The 18109-nt window shown below is 42.6% G+C and overlaps 2 protein-coding genes across 3 annotated transcripts in view; one reads left to right on the top strand and one right to left on the bottom strand.

Moving 5' to 3' along the window:
* pde5ab (phosphodiesterase 5A, cGMP-specific, b) overlaps nt 1–13278 on the top strand; it is a 36318-nt gene extending 23040 nt beyond the window's left edge. Inside the window, exons 12-22 of one of the 2 annotated variants that reach the window (XM_079579586.1) lie at nt 192–242; nt 1446–1592; nt 4072–4197; nt 4290–4384; nt 6145–6232; nt 7520–7620; nt 8649–8726; nt 8836–8899; nt 9244–9318; nt 9459–9542; nt 11741–13278. In XM_079579586.1, the coding sequence (XP_079435712.1) occupies nt 192–242; nt 1446–1592; nt 4072–4197; nt 4290–4384; nt 6145–6232; nt 7520–7620; nt 8649–8726; nt 8836–8899; nt 9244–9318; nt 9459–9542; nt 11741–11860 (1029 nt within the window). In that variant the 3' untranslated portion in view covers nt 11861–13278. Of the gene's footprint in view, nt 1–191; nt 252–1445; nt 1593–4071; nt 4198–4289; nt 4385–6144; nt 6233–7519; nt 7621–8648; nt 8727–8835; nt 8900–9243; nt 9319–9458; nt 9543–11740 lie in introns of both variants that reach the window. The other variant, XM_079579585.1, reaches the window with a different exon arrangement.
* A 465-nt stretch (nt 13279–13743) lies between these two features.
* On the bottom strand, nt 13744–16162 carry mad2l1 (MAD2 mitotic arrest deficient-like 1 (yeast)). The gene is made up of 5 exons (XM_079579659.1): nt 16011–16162; nt 14613–14759; nt 14418–14538; nt 14113–14216; nt 13744–14038 (listed from the first exon to the last, which is right to left on the bottom strand). Exons 1-5 carry the CDS (start codon nt 16072–16074, stop codon nt 13866–13868), a joined length of 609 nt encoding a protein of 202 aa, XP_079435785.1. The 5' UTR covers nt 16075–16162; the 3' UTR covers nt 13744–13865.
* Between the last annotated feature and the right edge of the window lie 1947 nt (nt 16163–18109).

Raw genomic sequence — 18109 nt, 5'->3', positions numbered from 1 at the left:
TATAATGTAAAAAACGGTCAGAAATGTCTCCTGTATCGTGTTGGTCGCGTGTCCACGGTCAGCACTTCCCCAGGCCTTACACAGTGTCAGCAGTATTACAATACCATGCTGCTGTGTGTTTTGTGTTGAAAACATGCCATCTGATCCGCCCCGTTGTCCGCCGCCTCATCACTTTTGTGTGTCCTGCCCAGGTCCTATCATATCACGCCTCGGCGTCAGAGGAGGAGACCCAGGAACTGCAGGTAACCGCGGTAAATCCACTTTTATTTCCGCAGTAACACCATGCTCACATTGAAGAAGCACTTTGGCAGCAGAAAGTACAATGATTTGGGTTTACAGACTTTTATTGAATAATAGATAGAACCGGCAACTGCCCAGCGCATTTTGAAAGCTCATAAATCATCACTGGACTGGTTTTGTTCGGTGCTCAAAGTGTGTGGCGTTCTTGATTTATTAGCAAGATTAACACAGTCCTCATCATCCCTTTAAGTGATGGTTTGAATGTAAAATATTAACCCCAAAAGAATATTACTTGGCTGCAATTATGCCCGATGTGTGCACAATACTATGGGATAAATAAAAGCCTATATTATATATTTATCAGTCTTTAAGGATAGTTGGGGGCATCTGAGCTTTGGGGTTTTACATTTCATTGCTTAAAATACAGCACACGTAGGCAAAATAGGGCATTCGGGACTCATGTCAACATTACTGCAACATTACTGCACGGTTACAAGCTCAACAAAGTCTGGTCAGCCGATTGTTGAAACGTGCACTCGCAGATAGAGAAAGCTTCTCCTTGAGGGTCGCGCAGAAGTGTAAGAGAATACTACGTTGCTGAATCAGTGAAGAGTGCGGCCGGGAGTGCAACTCAATAGCACTGCGAGCTGGAGACGGGCAGAAGATAGAACCCCCACGTGAATGGTATTGCATGATGGCCTGAGAGGGAAACGAAGGGGTGCTTGAAATGCAAGAACACCGAAATACTATTGCGTTGTGGCCTTTAAAAGTATGTTTACTCTAATGTGCAGGTAGGTCTTAAAGGACAGTTATGCAACTTTTTATGTGAAGACAAAGTTGATATTTGTGCGTATTTGACCTTATAGGGAGCCAGCGGCTGTATGAGTTTATTTTCAATCATGGTAGTCTCCAGGACGCTCCAGGATCAATTGTTCTATAGGTTCTCTAGTGAGAGGCTCCGTCAGCAGAGAAAACCTTCCAAACAATTGATCCGAGAGCGTCCAAGAGACCTCTGTGATGGAAAATAAAGGCATCATGCTGACCACTCATACGGCCGCTGGCTCCCTACAAGGTCAAATATGCACAAATATCAACTTGTTATTCAAAGCAAATCTCTTGTCTTAGAAAGTTACAGTTTTCAATGGAGATAAAGTTGTAACAAACATGGCGACGTCTGTCTAACTGCACGCTTGTCGTGTGTGAAGGTCTCCACCGTCCCGTCAGCCCAGTCTCTGAAACTCCTGGACTTCAGCTTCAGCGATTTCGACCTGTCCGACACGGAGACCACGTTCGGAGCCATCCGCATGTTCGTCGACCTCAACCTGGTCCAGAACTTCCAGATGAAGTACACGGTGAGCGATATCGAGCGCTGCCCCGAGGCGGGTCGGTTTATTCACCGGGAAATGTTAAAGTCTCCTCGACATAAACAGCGACTCTGGCAGACGTTGTGCAGCGCGCCACAGGTCAAAGGTCACACATTCTGAAGGAACACTGCGCTCCGTTCCTCCGGAGAGCCACATTGTTTGTGAATCCAGCGCAGTTGTTATTGTACTAAGCTTTCCCCCCCTGGCTGCAGAGGGAACTATCTGATCGCTGAGCTTTGCATCGCATTTCTAATCCTTCGCCCGCATTTGTCCAGCTATTATCCGCGCTACAAATGAACTCACTCAGTATTTTGACTGAAAGCATTTGCACGATCGCCTGCAATCCTTCACTCAGACCACACGCACCTCTAACCCCCCCTTCCAAAATCCACTCGCGCTCTGCCCGTCAGGTCTCCTCTTTTACCCCCCTCCCGGGCACCGCTGCCTCCACGGCCTGAAGCAGCCCTTGTTTTCTCGGGAGAGTCCGCAGAAAGAGCGGCTTTGATTGGGGCCGCGCTAGCTTACCCCCCCTCGGCATCGCGGCCTGTCAGACTGAGGTCCGCTCCACACGCAACCCCCCCCCCCCAAACCCCACGGCCCAAATTGTAACCAGCGCGGGCCGGGTTACAGCCAGTTACACTGTTTCCACATTCATTTGGTTCATTTTCGCATGTGAAGGGGAACGGCGGAGGCTAAATTGCCCGTGGCGAGTGAATGCGAGAGTGAATGCTGGTCTGTTCGTGGGTGTCTCGAAGTGCTCGCCCTGTGGCTGTCAGTGTCTCAGCTGAAAGCACAAAACATGAATAAAACAGTCTTATGCAAAAATAATCACTTTTCTTTTATTCATCGTAAATGTTATGTTAATTTGAATCTCATCCAAGCTGAAATTGTAATGTTTTCTTGTAGTCGATATATTGGATTATCTTATTTTATCTTTTTGCCCACCTCTACTGCCAATACCAACTGATACGAGGTGAGTTTCTCATCGTTGTCATTCTTTTGCAGTGGAAAAACATTCAGCAACAAAACATTCACTGCCCTTTTTCACACTAACAACTAGAGATGCACCAATACCGATTTCTTAAAAGTTGCTGCTCTGCTTCTTTTCTTACTTACAAATCAATGATCCATTATATCTATTGATAAAGTAATGGAAAAACATTTAACAAGGATCACTGGACTTTTACACACTAAGTATCATTGCGTATATGACAGGCTGTTTAGGTTACATTATAAACAACTCACATAAAGTGATCTGATCATTACAAAGACTGTGTCAGATCATGATATTTCAGAAACTAAAATACAAACACTTGACCTCTCCAGCAGTGGCCCATTTTCTTTTATTGCTTAGGTATTTCTATCATAGTTTCTTTCCCAACTTTGATTAGTTGATGTTAGCATTAGCGATCAAAAATACTCTTGTCCAAACTTCTGCCCTTCAGAGTGACATATAGCATGGCCCATATTCACTTATATTTAGTTGTGTTTTTCAATTATATTTGTAGCCGATACCCGATATTTTTTCCAGTACCAGTATCGAATCGGTGCATCCTCTACTAATAACTTCATTGTTCAACATGAATGAAGAAAACACATTTCTTTTCTTAACTGGCAGGGTCACTTTTCTGGGTCACTGTCTCAGAAATGCGAACAAATTAGCCCATAAGTTCATGAAAACAATACAAATGCTTTATAATTAGATGCACAGTAATACATTTTCTACAAAATAGTAAGTTTATAATATACTGAAGGAGGACAAAAGTACTTTCGTTCAACTAATATAGAAAAAAACTGGTATAGGGACTTTAACGCTTGTGTCACAAAGTCAAAATATTGGCTTAATCAGTTAACCTGAATTTACAGTGGGGCTAACTACACACTCAGAGACTATTAGGTTGTTCCATGAGTAATTCCTCATATACAAAATCAGAAAACAAAAGGAGCTTGATATCACTACAAATGATCATTACAAACTATGGCCAAAGACTCAAAGTGTGATAGAGATACAGAATGCCCTGGTCACACTAATGCTGATCTTCAATTTTCTCTCTAAATCTTGCCCGAACCAGAACTTGAACACACGTTGACACTTTTCTCTGTATCATCAAACTGCTGTGACAAAAACTCTTGTTGTTAACATTGCCGATGCTTTTGTGAGAAGCTGCGAGGTGCCAATCATGGTTAAAAACATGGCAAAAGTCCTGATGATCCTGCGGAGATAACTAGCTCCATCTGATTAGCCGACAGGAGCTGTTTCTCCTGCGGCGCCAGTTCATTTCTCCACATCTCGTCCCTGATGAATATGTATCAGCCGGAGACGGAAACATTGCTTTAATCGCGCCACCGTTGATCATAACTTCTCTGCTGCTTATAAACGAACAATGACTCAACACTTGAACTTGTACACAGCAGCGTCTGGTGTCATCCCAGGTCAACAGGACTGACATGGTCTTCCTCTCTGCAGGACTTGTGCCAGTGGATCCTGAGCGTCAAGAAAAACTACAGGAAGAACGTGGCGTACCACAACTGGAGACACGCCTTCAACACGGCCCAGTGCATGTTCGCGCTCCTCAAGTCGGGACGCCTTCAGGTAAACCCCGCCGTCACTCACCAGCTGCTCTGTGTGTGGAGAGCTCTTGTCGTCTCATACTGCAGAGCGTGTCCTTTCCCTCTCGTCTCCAGAACAACCTGAGCGACCTGGAGATGCTGGCTCTGATGATCGCCACTCTGAGCCACGACCTGGACCACCGAGGGGTCAACAACTCCTACATCCAGAGGTACATGCGCGCTAACGCAAACTCCATTAGCTTTCTCATTAGGCACATGTAGGAAACTGCCAGTAGAGCACACAGTGTGAACACAGTGTGTCTCTTGTCTACTGGCTCTAAGAGTGAACAGGATGTGAACAAATGTACTGTCATTTTGTTCAAACATAAAGCTCTTTCAAACGTTCATTCGATGTTTAGGGGTTTTAAATGCTCCTTTCAATGACTGTAATTTTAAGTTTTGTTTCAATTCTATTAGGTTTTACTTGTCGACAGAAAATCTGAATCACTGTCGTCTTAATTTTTGTCACTGAAACTACATATAATTTAGTTTTAGTCAAATTTTAACTTCAAACTTTAGTAGTAGTTAAAACTTTAACTACAATTATGGCAAAAAAATAAATAAATGAGTTGACAAAATAAACTCTGCCTAGACATGAGGACTTTGAAAGGAAATTGTAACCGGGCTGTTCGAAAAGCAACTAAAATCAACCGAAAATGAATCCATATTATGCATATTGGAGCCAACCGATATACCCTAATACACCGATATTATTGTATTTTCAATATCGGCTATCGCCCGATAAAAAAAGGCCGATCGTAAGTGAGTGAGTGATAGAGCTCAGTCAGAGCTTTGAAATGAGCCCTCCCACAACTTCCGCAGGAGAGCGGAGAAACATCGCGGTGAAAATCGGTCACAAGTTTGTGCACGTGTTTTATATATTTTGTGTTGTAGACTTATTATTTCAGAACCATAAGAGATAGAGAGACTGACTCTTTTTTGTTTTGGAATCTGCTGTTTTTTGTCTTTCAAACAAGCTCTAAACATGCATATACAGAACTGCTGTCACACGTTTCAAAGCATCATACACAGGATTGTAGGCAGACTTTTTTTTTTATTTGGCCAAAAATATCAGTGGTGCAAATCGCCATCGGCCAATCAAAATCCCCAATAATCGGCATCCGCCTTAGAGAACCCCACATCAGTCGACCTCTTTTAGATGTATTTCTATATATTTCTATGATTGAAATCTTTACTTTAATAATAAATGTTAACTATATATGGACTATTTGAGAGATTAAAAAAAGCGACATAAAATTAAATGACTGCAAATATTGGCCTTGATATTGGCTATCGGCTCTGCCAACCCCTTCATATCGGTATTGGCCCCCAAAAATCCATATTGGTCGGGCCCTAATGCGTGTGCTCCCATCCTGTGAGCACAAGGTAAATCACATCAAAAATGTTCCACATTCAACCACAGTGACCGTCGAGTGTGGGGGACTCAGAGCTCCATGTTTGGTCCCGTGTTCACCAAGGGCTCCCAAATATCTGAATCAAACATTCCTTTGTCTTTCATTCTCTGGTCTGCAGTGGCTCACGCCTCATCAACAATACTCAATTATAACCGTCTCTTTTCACTTGACATTAATATGCATTGTGTTTGGAGATAAGAGACAACTCCCTGTTTATTATGCAAACCACACACTTTGTTCATTTGAGGGTATGGGTTTCTTTGATTTGGAGAGTATTTAATCATCTAATAGCATACTGCGAGATGGGAGCTTTCAGTGCTGGCTACACACTGTGAATGCATAAAATATTAACACACACACCTATTAATAGCAAGGTACAGATAAACACAGGCCTAAAGCCTGATCTATTTACAAATGGTGAGCCTCACCTTTCATTTTGTGTGTGTTCCTCTCTTTAACTTTAACAATGTACGGTCTGTGTGATTGAATATGAAGCAGTTGTGTTGTTCCCACAGGAGTGAGCACCCTCTGGCCCAGCTGTACTGCCACTCCACCATGGAGCACCACCACTTCGACCAGTGCCTCATGATCCTCAACAGCCCTGTATGTGCACCCCGATCACGCTCCTTATTTGGTCTTCTTTATTTGTCCACAAAAGCATCTGGAGATTTGAGTCATAGTTTTAGTCTCCACCAGCTCGTTTGTACTTTGTTTTTGTGAAATTTGGACTCTGAGCTGAATTTACAAACCCTACATGGACTGACAAAAGACAGTGACATGAGTGAGTGGATTTGCAAATGTAGGACAAAAGCAGCAGGATATAACAAGTAGAGCAAAAAACGTCTTAATTTCTCCTACTTTCAGCAACTAATTAATTCTCAAGTTGATGGGGTTGGTGTTAAAGTACAGCCACAAAAATGAACTTTTTTTCTATCTCCCCCCCTTGTCTTCTATATGGTGACATTTTTGTGCAGCAGGGCCCTCCTGATTAAAGCGGGCTCTGCTGGTGTCGCAGCTGTCATCAAAGAGCAGGATGGTCATTATGGAGGAGACTGTGCCATAGTTAAAAAGGTTAACATGTTTCACCCTGACAGCTCTTTATCAAGGATCTATACGTCTCCACTTCAGCCAATGGGATTCACTCATTAATTAAAGTTTGATGTGGAATTTAATGGCAGCAACATGTGCACGATTTTGTAAAAAGTGGTCAATTAGTCCAGAAGAGATGGAATATAAAATGTTGAGTTTATCTGCTTTGAGGACTCCAAGATTAATTCCAATGGAGTTGAAATCGTAATGAAAAGTCTCAATTAGCAGATCACAAAGCCGTCTTAAATTGTACACGACCGTTAAATTATTACAGCTTTACAAACTGTGTTAGCTCTTGGATAAGATAAAGTAGAGGAGGAAATGCCTTTATCCACCCCACGGGAAAACTGAATTGTTACATCAGTACAAAGTACAACGGAGCAGCGTTTGAACCTGAAGGCAACAAGGGACAAAAGTATTAATCTTAAACCCATTATAAACTGTGCCATTTAGTGCTTTTGATATAACAAGGTTTTGATTACAGAGGTCCATTTCTTTTCCACTTTCAGATCCATAGCAAAGCTTCCTCTCCTCCTCCGCTCGTCTATAACCCCATAATCAGCGCCGCGCTCTTTATGGCCTCAAAATAAGCCGCTCTTAAGCCCAGCACCAGCGACCGCGCCGCGTGTGGGATTAATGCGACCACTTGTTTTTTTAGAAAGCCCCTCCGCACAATACGTGCATGAGCACTCAGGAGATTAGCATACGTGTAGCTTACTTTGTAGTGTCCGGTCGCCCTGGAAACCTTTGGGATGGGGGTGAGCGGCGCTCATACGTGTGCCGTGTGTGTTTCTCCACCAGGGGAACCAGATCCTGAGCGGGCTCTCCCTGGACGAGTACAAGGCCACTCTGAAGATGATCGAGAGGGCTATTCTGGCCACCGACCTGGCGCTGTACATGAAGTGAGTACATGTCAGGGCCAGATGGACGTACGCAGCCTGAGCTTACCTTTGACTGGAGCATATACGACGCTCTGTGGTCTGGACGGGGTCAGTGCGGCACAGTTTGGTTTCAGTCCATACCACAATGTACACAATGTATGCTTCATCGTTTTTTTGAGTGGTTATCAAGTTATCAACCGCTATTTATGATTTTAAAAAAAAGAAGTCGGCTGTATTTTGTATTTCAGCAAAATAAAGTACACTGCAAAAAGTAAATAATTACAAGAAATATGTTCATGGTTATACACTACTTAACACTACCCTACTTAATTTACATCAGATAAAATTAAGAGTAAAAACTTCCCCATCAAATGTAAAATGTACTTGTTTTTTTAAGTTAAAATTGCTCAAATCACGAAAATTGGACCTTAATTTTTGCTCTTGAAATAAGAAAAAATTTTTTTATTATTTTGAGTAAATCCAGCTTTTATCTAATTTTAAGTGCAGATGGTTCTCCTTAAGTGCTGAACAGTGTTGTTGTTTTTTACACTTACTAAAATCACGGGCAAACACATGAAACACAAGAAAATGTTCCTTTTTTCCTAGACCACTTTCTGCAGTGTTCAGAGTTCTGATCATGGATTGACTCTCAAAACAAAAAGATTCATCAAGCTCCTCACTGATAGTAACACCAGTACATGCTGGGGAGAAACCCTCCATTCTGGTGGATAAAATGCATTGTTGTTATTGTTGAGCTGTGCAGGACTTTCAGACATAAGCTGTAAACGAGGCGCGTCAACTCATCTCTTGTTGAGTGCCATTGTTTAAGCTTTAGTTAAACTCCTACTCTCCCCTCTGTTCCATTTTTCAAAGCTTTTATAATAAAATTCTGCAGGGGAAGGCAGCGTCAGGCCCAGATTCATGTATTTTTTTAATATGAATAATACACACACCACAAAGGTAACCCGCCTACCCTTTAAAACACAGGCTTTAGACAAGGCTGCCCGCTCTCTCCCCCACTCTTACACTTTCTGCCGCGGTGCTTTCAGGAAGCGAGGGGAGTTCTTTGACTTGACGAAGAACAGCCAGTTTGTCTGGGACGACGAGCACCACAGGGACCTGCTGAGGTGAGACCACTTCCCTCCCAACGACCCGGTGGACAGCTCATCGAGTGACTGTTCCCGAACGCTCTCTGAAAGCATGTTTGATGGACGCGTGTGTGTGTCGTGTGCGCAGGTCGATGCTGATGACGGCGTGTGATATCTCGGCCATCACCAAACCCTGGCCCGTGCAGAAAAGGGTAAAGACTGCGCTGCAAAAACGAAGGATGGAAAGCCAAAAGAGAAAGTAGACAGTCCCATGTGACCTGTGTTCGCTTCATTAGTAATGCTGGGTGTGCTCATTAATGAAGCCAGCTGCGACCTTGTACTCATTTAGCATAAAAACAAACAAACATGTGACCTAAAATATGCCCCTAGCCTGAGCAACAACCAACACAATCCACAGTCTTTTGTTTATTGGAATAATAACCGATAACTATGTGGAAGATAAAGGAATACACACACCATCTGTATCTGGGGTTGCTGCAGGTGATCAGGTCTCGGTCCGGTCTAGGCTCATGCAGCTCTTGTGATGTTGTTGCAGATTGCGGAGCTGGTGGCCACCGAGTTCTTCGAGCAGGGCGATAAGGAGAGAGAGGAGCTGAAGATCGAGCCCAGTGTAAGTTCCCCCTTTGATCTCTATCAGATTAAAGCTTAAGAGGAACAGGCTTTCAACTCGCACTTTTATCTTCGTCTTCATAGCGGTTTGGTTTGATAAAATGTCTTACTAATAAAAGTACTTTTGTTTCCGTATTGCAGGACCTCATGAACCGCGAGAAGCGAGACAAAATCCCCAGCATGCAGGTGTCTTTTATTGACGCCATCTGCACTCAGTTATATGAGGTAACTCCGACTCAAACGCAGCGTTTTACCCTCTTGAGTTCGGACAACATTCCTTCTACTTTATTTGGTGTGCTTTGAGTTCAGATTGAGAATACAAATTTAATGTTATGTCACGCTAAATAGTCCATTTCCTAACATGGCTGTTAAAGTGATAGTCTGTAAGTTTGTAAAGTGAGGAAAGACAAAATGAGGAGAGAGCAGGAACAGAATTTTCAAAAGTAAACAATCAAGCTCCTCCCCCTCCCTCCTGATTGGACCTGACAGGCTGGTTCACAGGAAAAGGTCGTCTCATTGGTCGATGCGGGAGGATACTAGACTCTAATTAGTTGCTGAGATCTGGGAAGGAGGGACTTTATAAAAAAAATATGTATATATACAATCACTTACTTTGCATTAAAGCAGTACTAAGTAACTTATTTACCTTAATTAATCCTCTTCGTAGTCCCTGTGGGGGTCATACAAGTGTTTATGGGATGATTGGAGGGTCTTTTATCTCCCCCTGGTGTCTCTGGCCAGAAAACCATGTTTGCAACTTGACTGCCACCGGACCGGAGCCACCAATACACACTAATGTAATCACGAAGAAGAAGCTAACATGCTAACGGGCAAAGCTAACTGCGGGCTAACGTCACTTTAAACAGTATTTACAGCCAGGTTTGAGTGAAAAAAAATATTTCCGTTGTATAATTGGATGCACAGTAACCCTCTCTCCCTTCGCCTTTCCTGTCAGTGTAGTATTTACTCTCCAAGACAATTAATAAATTAAAAAATCGTAACTTGCTACTACACCTGCAGTTGCGCTTATGGCCTCTAGGGGGAAGAGTTACTTAGTACTGCTTTAAACTACCAGGAGGTCGATTTTGCACATTTTATAAAATGTGTAAAACATTTTGACTTCCAGACTATCACTTTAACGATGAGCTAGGTCCCTCATGGCCCAGTTTGGTTCTTAAAGGAACAGGCCACCGTTTTTCCATACTGAGATATGTTCTTACCTGAGCTTAGACGAGTTGATGCGTACCTGTCGTGCCCGTAGAAGAGCGTGGCAGCTTTCAACTTCACTCCCGTTTGGAGCTATAGGAATATGTTGGGAGAGGCCAAATGCTAACAACGCCTTTGGTCTTTTTGCGTGACTGAAAGAACACACAAAGACCAGACAGGTACGCATCAACTCGTCTAATGAGCACATCCAAGACATTAGCTCTTTAAGATAAAGCACATAAATACTTCCAACTGGTGGCCAGAGGTATTCAGAGGTAATATTATTAATGAATGCACAATATCTTAATGTTTATGGACAAGACAGTGACTGGTAGTGCTGTGGTCATGAAGCCATTGGTGCAGATTGGCTGCCATGCTTCCCTCATTTAGCCCTTGGGAACTGTGGCTGCATAAGAAGTTTGTTAGCCTCGAGTTTGGAGCGTGCATAAACAATGATTGTTAATCAGGAGTAAATTATCCTCTCCATCCACTTTTGTCACAAAGCCATTCTTTCTAATCTACACCAAACCAAAACCTTTTCTATCATTAGTTTAAACTTGCAGCAGTGAATTTAAACTTTTCAGAGATTTGTATCATGTTACTATGTTGTTATCTCATCAGAAACAAAAACAAAAGTTGTGTTTCAAGGTTTTCGAGTCTTCTCCAGAGGCTATTCTTAGCACAACAGCAGCAGCTCCCAAAAAGCTCCTGAGGTCCTATCCAGGAAATGCTTTTTTAAATCTCTTTATTGAACCAGCTGCACAACGCAAAATAACCCCTCTTAAAGGAACAGGCCACCGTTTTTCCACACTGAGACATGTTCTTACCTGAGCTTAGACAAGTTGATGCGTACCTGTCTGGTCTTTGTGCCCGTGGAAGAGCTTGGTCGCTTCTAACTTCACCCCGTTTGGAGCCATAGGAATATGCTGGGAGAGGCCAAATGCTAACAACATCTTTGGTCTGTGTGCGTGACTGAGCGCACACACAAAGACCAGACAGGTACAGATCAACTCGTCTAAGCTCAGGCATGATCATATCTCAGTATTTCAAAACGGCGGCCTGTTCCTTTAAAACACATTTGATCACACGACTAGAACAAAACAATGCATGTATGATAATAGTAATATAATACATTTGATTTGTGAGGCGTCTTAAACACATTCAAAGTACACGTGTCTGACATGGTGATCTGACCTCCGTGTTTGTGTCCGTCCCAGACCCTGACCGGCATGTCGGAGCACTGCAGCCCGCTGCTGGAGGGCTGCCAGAGGAACCGGCAGCAGTGGAAGCACTTGGCCGAGGAGTGCGAGAAGGGCCTGGTGAACGGGCTGGTGTGACGGACCGAGAGCCTGAATGAATGTCAGGAGGTTAGCATGGTGTTTCCAACAAGTCCCCGCGGCGGTTTGGTACTCGCCGCCATTATGTACAAGTGAATGAATGATGCGCTTTGAGTGGACAGTTGCTGTACAAAGCCAATGCATTTTTAAAAATATCTTATTTTAACGATACAGTCTTCATTAGCGTCAGGACTAGCTTGTTTCACACACCATGCTAAATCCTCCAGCTTTGTCTCTGTCTTGTTTTTTTTTTTATGATTGTCACTTTTCCAGAGACAATAACCAAGTCAGCACTAAGCTATATTTATTATCAGAGCTATTTTTTATTATTTTTTTTGCACCGAGTGGCTTTTATCTTGAACTTTCTCACACAGGAAGTGAATAGCAGTGCCGTATTTACTACAGACTTCTCACAATAATCGCAACCGCTAAACTTCACAGCGCACACAACAACCTTTTTATTTTTCACTCATTGTCTTAACTATTGCATATTTATTTAGTTTGTATTTATTCGTTTCTTTCTTCTGTCGAGAGCACACAGGTGGCAGGACACGCTGGTTCCTCTGTATGAAAGGTGAACAACTATTTGAAATGTACTGTATGTTTTTCGTGATGTAAAAGAGCCAAAGACTAGGCCCGTGCTTTCAGGAAATGGGCCTAGGTTTTTTCCACTGCCTTGTTGTGATAAAAAGGACCAATATATTCAATTAAACAGAAATCTGAATTTTGTCCCGATGATAGTTTTTCCAGTCTATTTTTGTAAACTGAATGATATCGTCACGCGGTGTTTTAAATGCCGTTCATACGTTTTCTTTTTCCAAGTATCCAATAGAAATAACGTCCAAAATTGGGTGAAATTCGTTGTTTGTGAACCATAATGTGTGGAGGAATGTACAAACCTTTTAAAATGGTTTATTTCATTAAATGTATAGTCCTGTGGTACCCAAGACAGTGCTTTCAAATGTATAGCCAACTGCTATACTAAGGTTTTATCAGAAATGGATAATGAAGTTGTAAATACAGAAGGAAGCATCCTTTATGGTGGACTTTGATCCATTCTGAGAAAAGATGGGAGATATTGTGAATGTTATTTTATTACACAGGTGATAGTCTGGTTAGACTGCTGCAGTGCACAATAGAACACAATGTATTTCTGAGGTTTTGTACTTTGACTATAATCCCACATTTTCTACCTGATCCCTTGAAGGCCTGTCTTTGAATGTGTAATGCTTTTGATCTGTGTGCTTTCATTTTGTACTAAACATGACTCATGGGGGCATTACAATAGTGGTACATGAAATACTATACATACTGTAGTTACATATTGATGGGTAGTTTCATCAAGACAGGGACAGCCCTGTCAGGTCACATGACCACTCTGTGGGTGATCCACTGTAGAACACTGTGAGCTTATTAAAGACATACCTATTTTACTGCTGCCCAGTGTCTTCTTTTGGTTCAGGACAGTCTAATACAGTCCAGTACTAGAGGTACTGTAGTATACTGCCACCTTGTGGTCAAGTCTATGAATCACTACTCTCTTACAACTTTAAAGGAGACATTTACAAGCGCCATTACTACAAACCTGGATATTATGAACTGGACACATCCTTTTCAGCAACATTCAAGTGTGGCCCTGCACTAGATCAAATTAGGACCTAATTGGGGGCTAGTGCCATTTTCAGCTGTAGGATCCGGCTACACAAAATGGGCTCATTCTGCTTCGTTTTAATAATAATCTAATGAACTAAAAACAAATATTTATTACTTTTGCATCAGGCGAAGTGTTTTTGTTATAGTGAATGACTCAAAAAAGATGTTCATACAACATGTACAAAACACTTTTATGATAGCAGTCTTTTATTTATTTAGTTCTTTTAAAAGTTGGAACATACAAATACTGTTTTCTAAAAGAGGCTGACAAAGACAAACTAAACAAGAAATGGTACACAAACATGTCAGAATATTTACATCAGAGGAGACAGAGTCCAGGGGAAACCGGTGATCACAGAGAGTCCGTGCGTTTGTAGGCCACCATGCTGTTGACCTTGTGGATGGAGGTGGTGAAAGAGCGCAGACGCACCTCCTCTGATTGGCTGATGATCTGAGGACCAGACTCCTCCCACTTCTCTGGGACCACCAGGTCTTTGTCCGTGTACACCAGCAGGTCGAAGGCACCTGAGACACAAACACGTTATCTTCTTTGCAGAAAGTAGAAAGTTCTAGTAAAAGTGCTGCAACAACGGACTTACATGGCGTTTCCAGCAGTGGCAGGAAGGTGACGGTGGCTGTGATCTGCCTGATGACGGAGCGGATCTCGTCCTGGATGGTTTTGATGGATTTCTCTCTGGCGACACTGGACAACACGACACACATCTTAAACATACAGCATGTTGTATAAACCAAGAACTCATCAGTGCATTATGGATAAAAATGCTTTTGTTTTTTACCAGTGGAAAATGTATATATTTTTTAGAATCAAACTGCTGCATATCATAGAAATCCTACTTAAAAAGTTCTGAAAACACCCTCTTGTTACTAAGGTGACCGTGCTCACCTGCCCTCTTTGGCCGACTTGTCACACTCTATATCAAACTGCCACCTCTCCAGCACATCGTTGGTCTCCAGACACGTGATGACCAGGACCAGCCTCTGCACGGTGCACTCGAACAGCCACTCTGCAACACAAGAAGAAGAACTCATCGTACAGCGCTCGTTTGACTCCTGATTTCACCACAGGAGGAGGAGGTACCTTTGAGCTGCGAGACCACGTCGGTGAGGTAGTTCTTGAGTTTGCCGTCGGTGGTGAGCTGCAGACTCATGTCGTAGTGGGTGACTCGAGTGAAGGTCTCCGGAGGGTAGATGCCCCGCTGGTACAGGATGCTGTTGATGCCGAAGGCTGCGCAGAAGGGGTTTCACAGTGTTGATAACCAATACTATATAACAATTACTTTTCTTCTTTATACAAAACTGTCCAATGGAGCCGTATATCATTTTTGTCAGATTTCAAACGATTTATCAGAATACATTGACTTTAACGAGCCACTGTAAAAAGGCATTCAAGGCAATATCTTCATCTGCTCTTCTTTAATGAAATGGCAAAAACATTATTGACAAAAACAATTATAAAATCACGTTATTGAAAGTCAAAGTAAAAGGAGTAACAGAATGTCTGCCTGGAACTTGGAGCTATGAAATGTAAATCTTTTGAGAGTGAAATTATACTGGGAAAAAGCAGAGTTTTAGCTCAGTCCTCAAACCACCTTTGTAAAATGTTATTTGCTAGTTTAACTTATCTTGAATCTAAAGTTGATCCTGGTCTATATATGAGGAGAAAACACAAGCTTCATTCATTTGTAGAGAAGCAACATCTAATTTAAGTCTTATCGCATTAATTTAAGTGTATTTTTGTGTGCAGTCACGATTAACCTCTTAACCCCCTACCTGAACCGGGCACATCTACATTTTCTCCAGTTTGGCTTTACCCAAATCTAAAAACTTCTTGGGAAAAAAAAGCGTCAAAATAGCAATAGAAAAGGGACAAAAACACACACAAAAAAGTGACGAAAATGCAATAAAAGAGTCAAAAAGTTACAAAAAATGTGATGAAACAGTGATGAAAAAATGACAGAAATGCAGAGAAGTGAGGGGGGGGGGGGGGGCGTCGTCTAGATGAGTTCAGTGGGTCTTGCCTTTAAATGAGGCGTTGCACTGGCCAAGAGGTTGCTAACTTTTAGATTTGCGTAAAGCTGAACTAGAGAAAATGCTCTTGGTTGAATAAGATGAATAAGAGACGTTGAAAGGCCTTCCCTGCGGTGAACATGTTGACCACTGTTTACATAAACGACCATGTTAAATAACCGAGTGTGAATCTTTATGGGCGGGGCTCGACGTGGACACGTTTGTGAACACTTTTAAACATGTTTTAAACACGATGGCTCAGATTCAAACTCATATTTCTGTTTTCCAGTATGAAGGGCATCGCAGCAGTTGCCTGACCAGCCTAAAGCGGGTCAGTCCGAGCGCGCGCACACATCTGTGTGTTCTCTGGTAGGATGACCCATAAACTACACGGGCCTCACTCAACACTGTAAAAGCATCTGCGCGTCCAAAGACGAACAGCAGCGCCGCTTCAAGCGAATATACTCACAGAAGAACTCGGCCACGAGCTCCGCGCTGCCCTTCAGGGTGATTCCCTTCAAAGTGCTCGTCATTTTCACAATAATCCGATCTTTTTGTGAACAAAGAATCGTTGTTGTGCTGTTTTCTGACCAGGCTTCTCTACCCGCCGACCAGTTTGAAATCTGACAGATGTGCGCATGCGCTCAGGAGGGCGTCGCAGGAGTGATGACGTAGGAGGCTGTGAGGCCAATGTTTGCCACACGAGGGCGGTGTAGGGCAAATGATGACATGCATTTACCGCAGTTCATCTTTCTTTAGGTCACAGTGTAAGGTAGGCATTTATTTATCAATTTCATTTTCAATCAATTTTCATTTTTTAAAATTAAACATAACATACATATTTGTCAAGTATCAAGTATTTGTATTTATCAAATACTTAATACAAATACTGATTTTTTTAGGCCATGCAGTTTGGTTAAAGGCGCGGCTTTACCCAGTTTTTCTATCGAGGAATAACATACTTTGTCCTCCTTAGTACAAAAAGACCCATATGTGTCCTGTATCTAATGATCTGAGAGGGGCATAGGTACGTTCTAATTAAAAAGCATTTACTCTCTTACGCTGTGGCCTGCAAGCTTTTACATTGCACTTGTATCCACAGGGACATTTCATTAGATAAAGCCAGCTATAATATACATACAGAGCTGCATGAAATGACGTGCCAAGCTAAAAGCTATAACAAAGATTTTGTTTTTATTTGTATATAACAAGCATAATCAAGGCAATGTATTTGATTCCTGATATGTTCACCATCCCTTTCTCAAGAACTTTTAAAAGCTGAAGTTTGTAACGGCCCGACTCTGAAGCCAGTTCTTCCACTTTCTGCCTATGAAGCAGAGCAACACTCTGGGGTCACACACGGCCTGAGGTTCAGATTGGATCAGCACAGACTGAATGAACTTCGCTGGAGCGATGGCAGATCGTCTGATGAAGGTGTCAGTGAGTGGCTGTGTCAGTAATAACGCTACAGTCGGGCTGTGATAAAATAATGTGAGGTTTCTACTCTTAATGTGTTGTTGCCCCTGTTGAGCGCAGACAAGCGTTGGCAAATTCAACTTTATCGGCAACATAGTGGTGAAATTTAAACCCAACATTTTCATTCTGTGTTGTGTCTCTTTAGCTTCCACAGGTGGGCTCAGGGCAGCGGGGCAGGGAAAGGTCACCTTGGCATCTTTCACAGTTCAGTGTACGAGTGTGTGAAGGTCCTGTGGGCATCGTATGTCTATTAGCAGGAGGAAGGGATTTATCTTCTGCACCCGGTGGAACTGATTCATTCCTGCACGAGGTGGAGCGGATTCATCTTCTGCACCAGGTGGAACTGATACACCTGCAGCATCAGATGGAACTGATACACCTGCAGCATCAGGTGGAACTGATACACCTGCAGCATCAGGTGGAACTGATACACCTGCAGCATCAGGTGGAACTGATTCACGGTGATTACCATATTTGGAATCCAAAGTCCTTGTCTAAATCTGCCTGTGCAGAATAGTTTCAGGGTTGTTTAGTCTATTCACATCTTTTGGCTTAACTGTGCCCAATTGTTCTAGTGCTACTTGCTCTTTGCTTATTGTTTTTTATTTTTAATCAAATGTAGTTACATTTGTTGTGTTTTGTGGGAGTGACTAGTACTCATAGTCAGTATTGACCGCGCAACTGGCTTCAAAGTTTAGCCATCACCAAATGGCACAACACACTGTGACACAGCAGCAGAACATGTTTGCGATGTGCACGCCTTAGTCATTGTTTTGCAACTTGTTTTTGAGAATTTCATGAGGCAATAAAACATTTGTTGACCAAAATAGCATCCGACAGTGGGCACTTACTGTCAACAGTGTAGTAGTGAGAGGCCCTGCTGTAAAACCTGCCTGTGTGGAGCTCATAAAGACGCTAGGCCTTTCCTCTGTGTTACTTTATTTGGACTTTTGCATGCACTGCTCCTCATTAGGACAGCACCTCTCCGTGAACATAGCCAAGGCAAATGAGTAAACAAGCTAACTCTCAATTTTCATCTTTGGGGAGACATTATAGGCTCAGTGCAACAGAATCCCTTTCATTCAGAACTCT

The sequence above is a fragment of the Gobius niger genome (assembly GCF_951799975.1).
Source record: "Gobius niger genome assembly, chromosome: 21".
In the NCBI taxonomy this organism is placed as follows: Eukaryota; Metazoa; Chordata; class Actinopteri; order Gobiiformes; family Gobiidae; genus Gobius; species Gobius niger.
The sequence above is the reverse complement of the archived record's forward strand: the minus strand, read 5'-3'. Positions and strand labels throughout refer to the sequence as shown.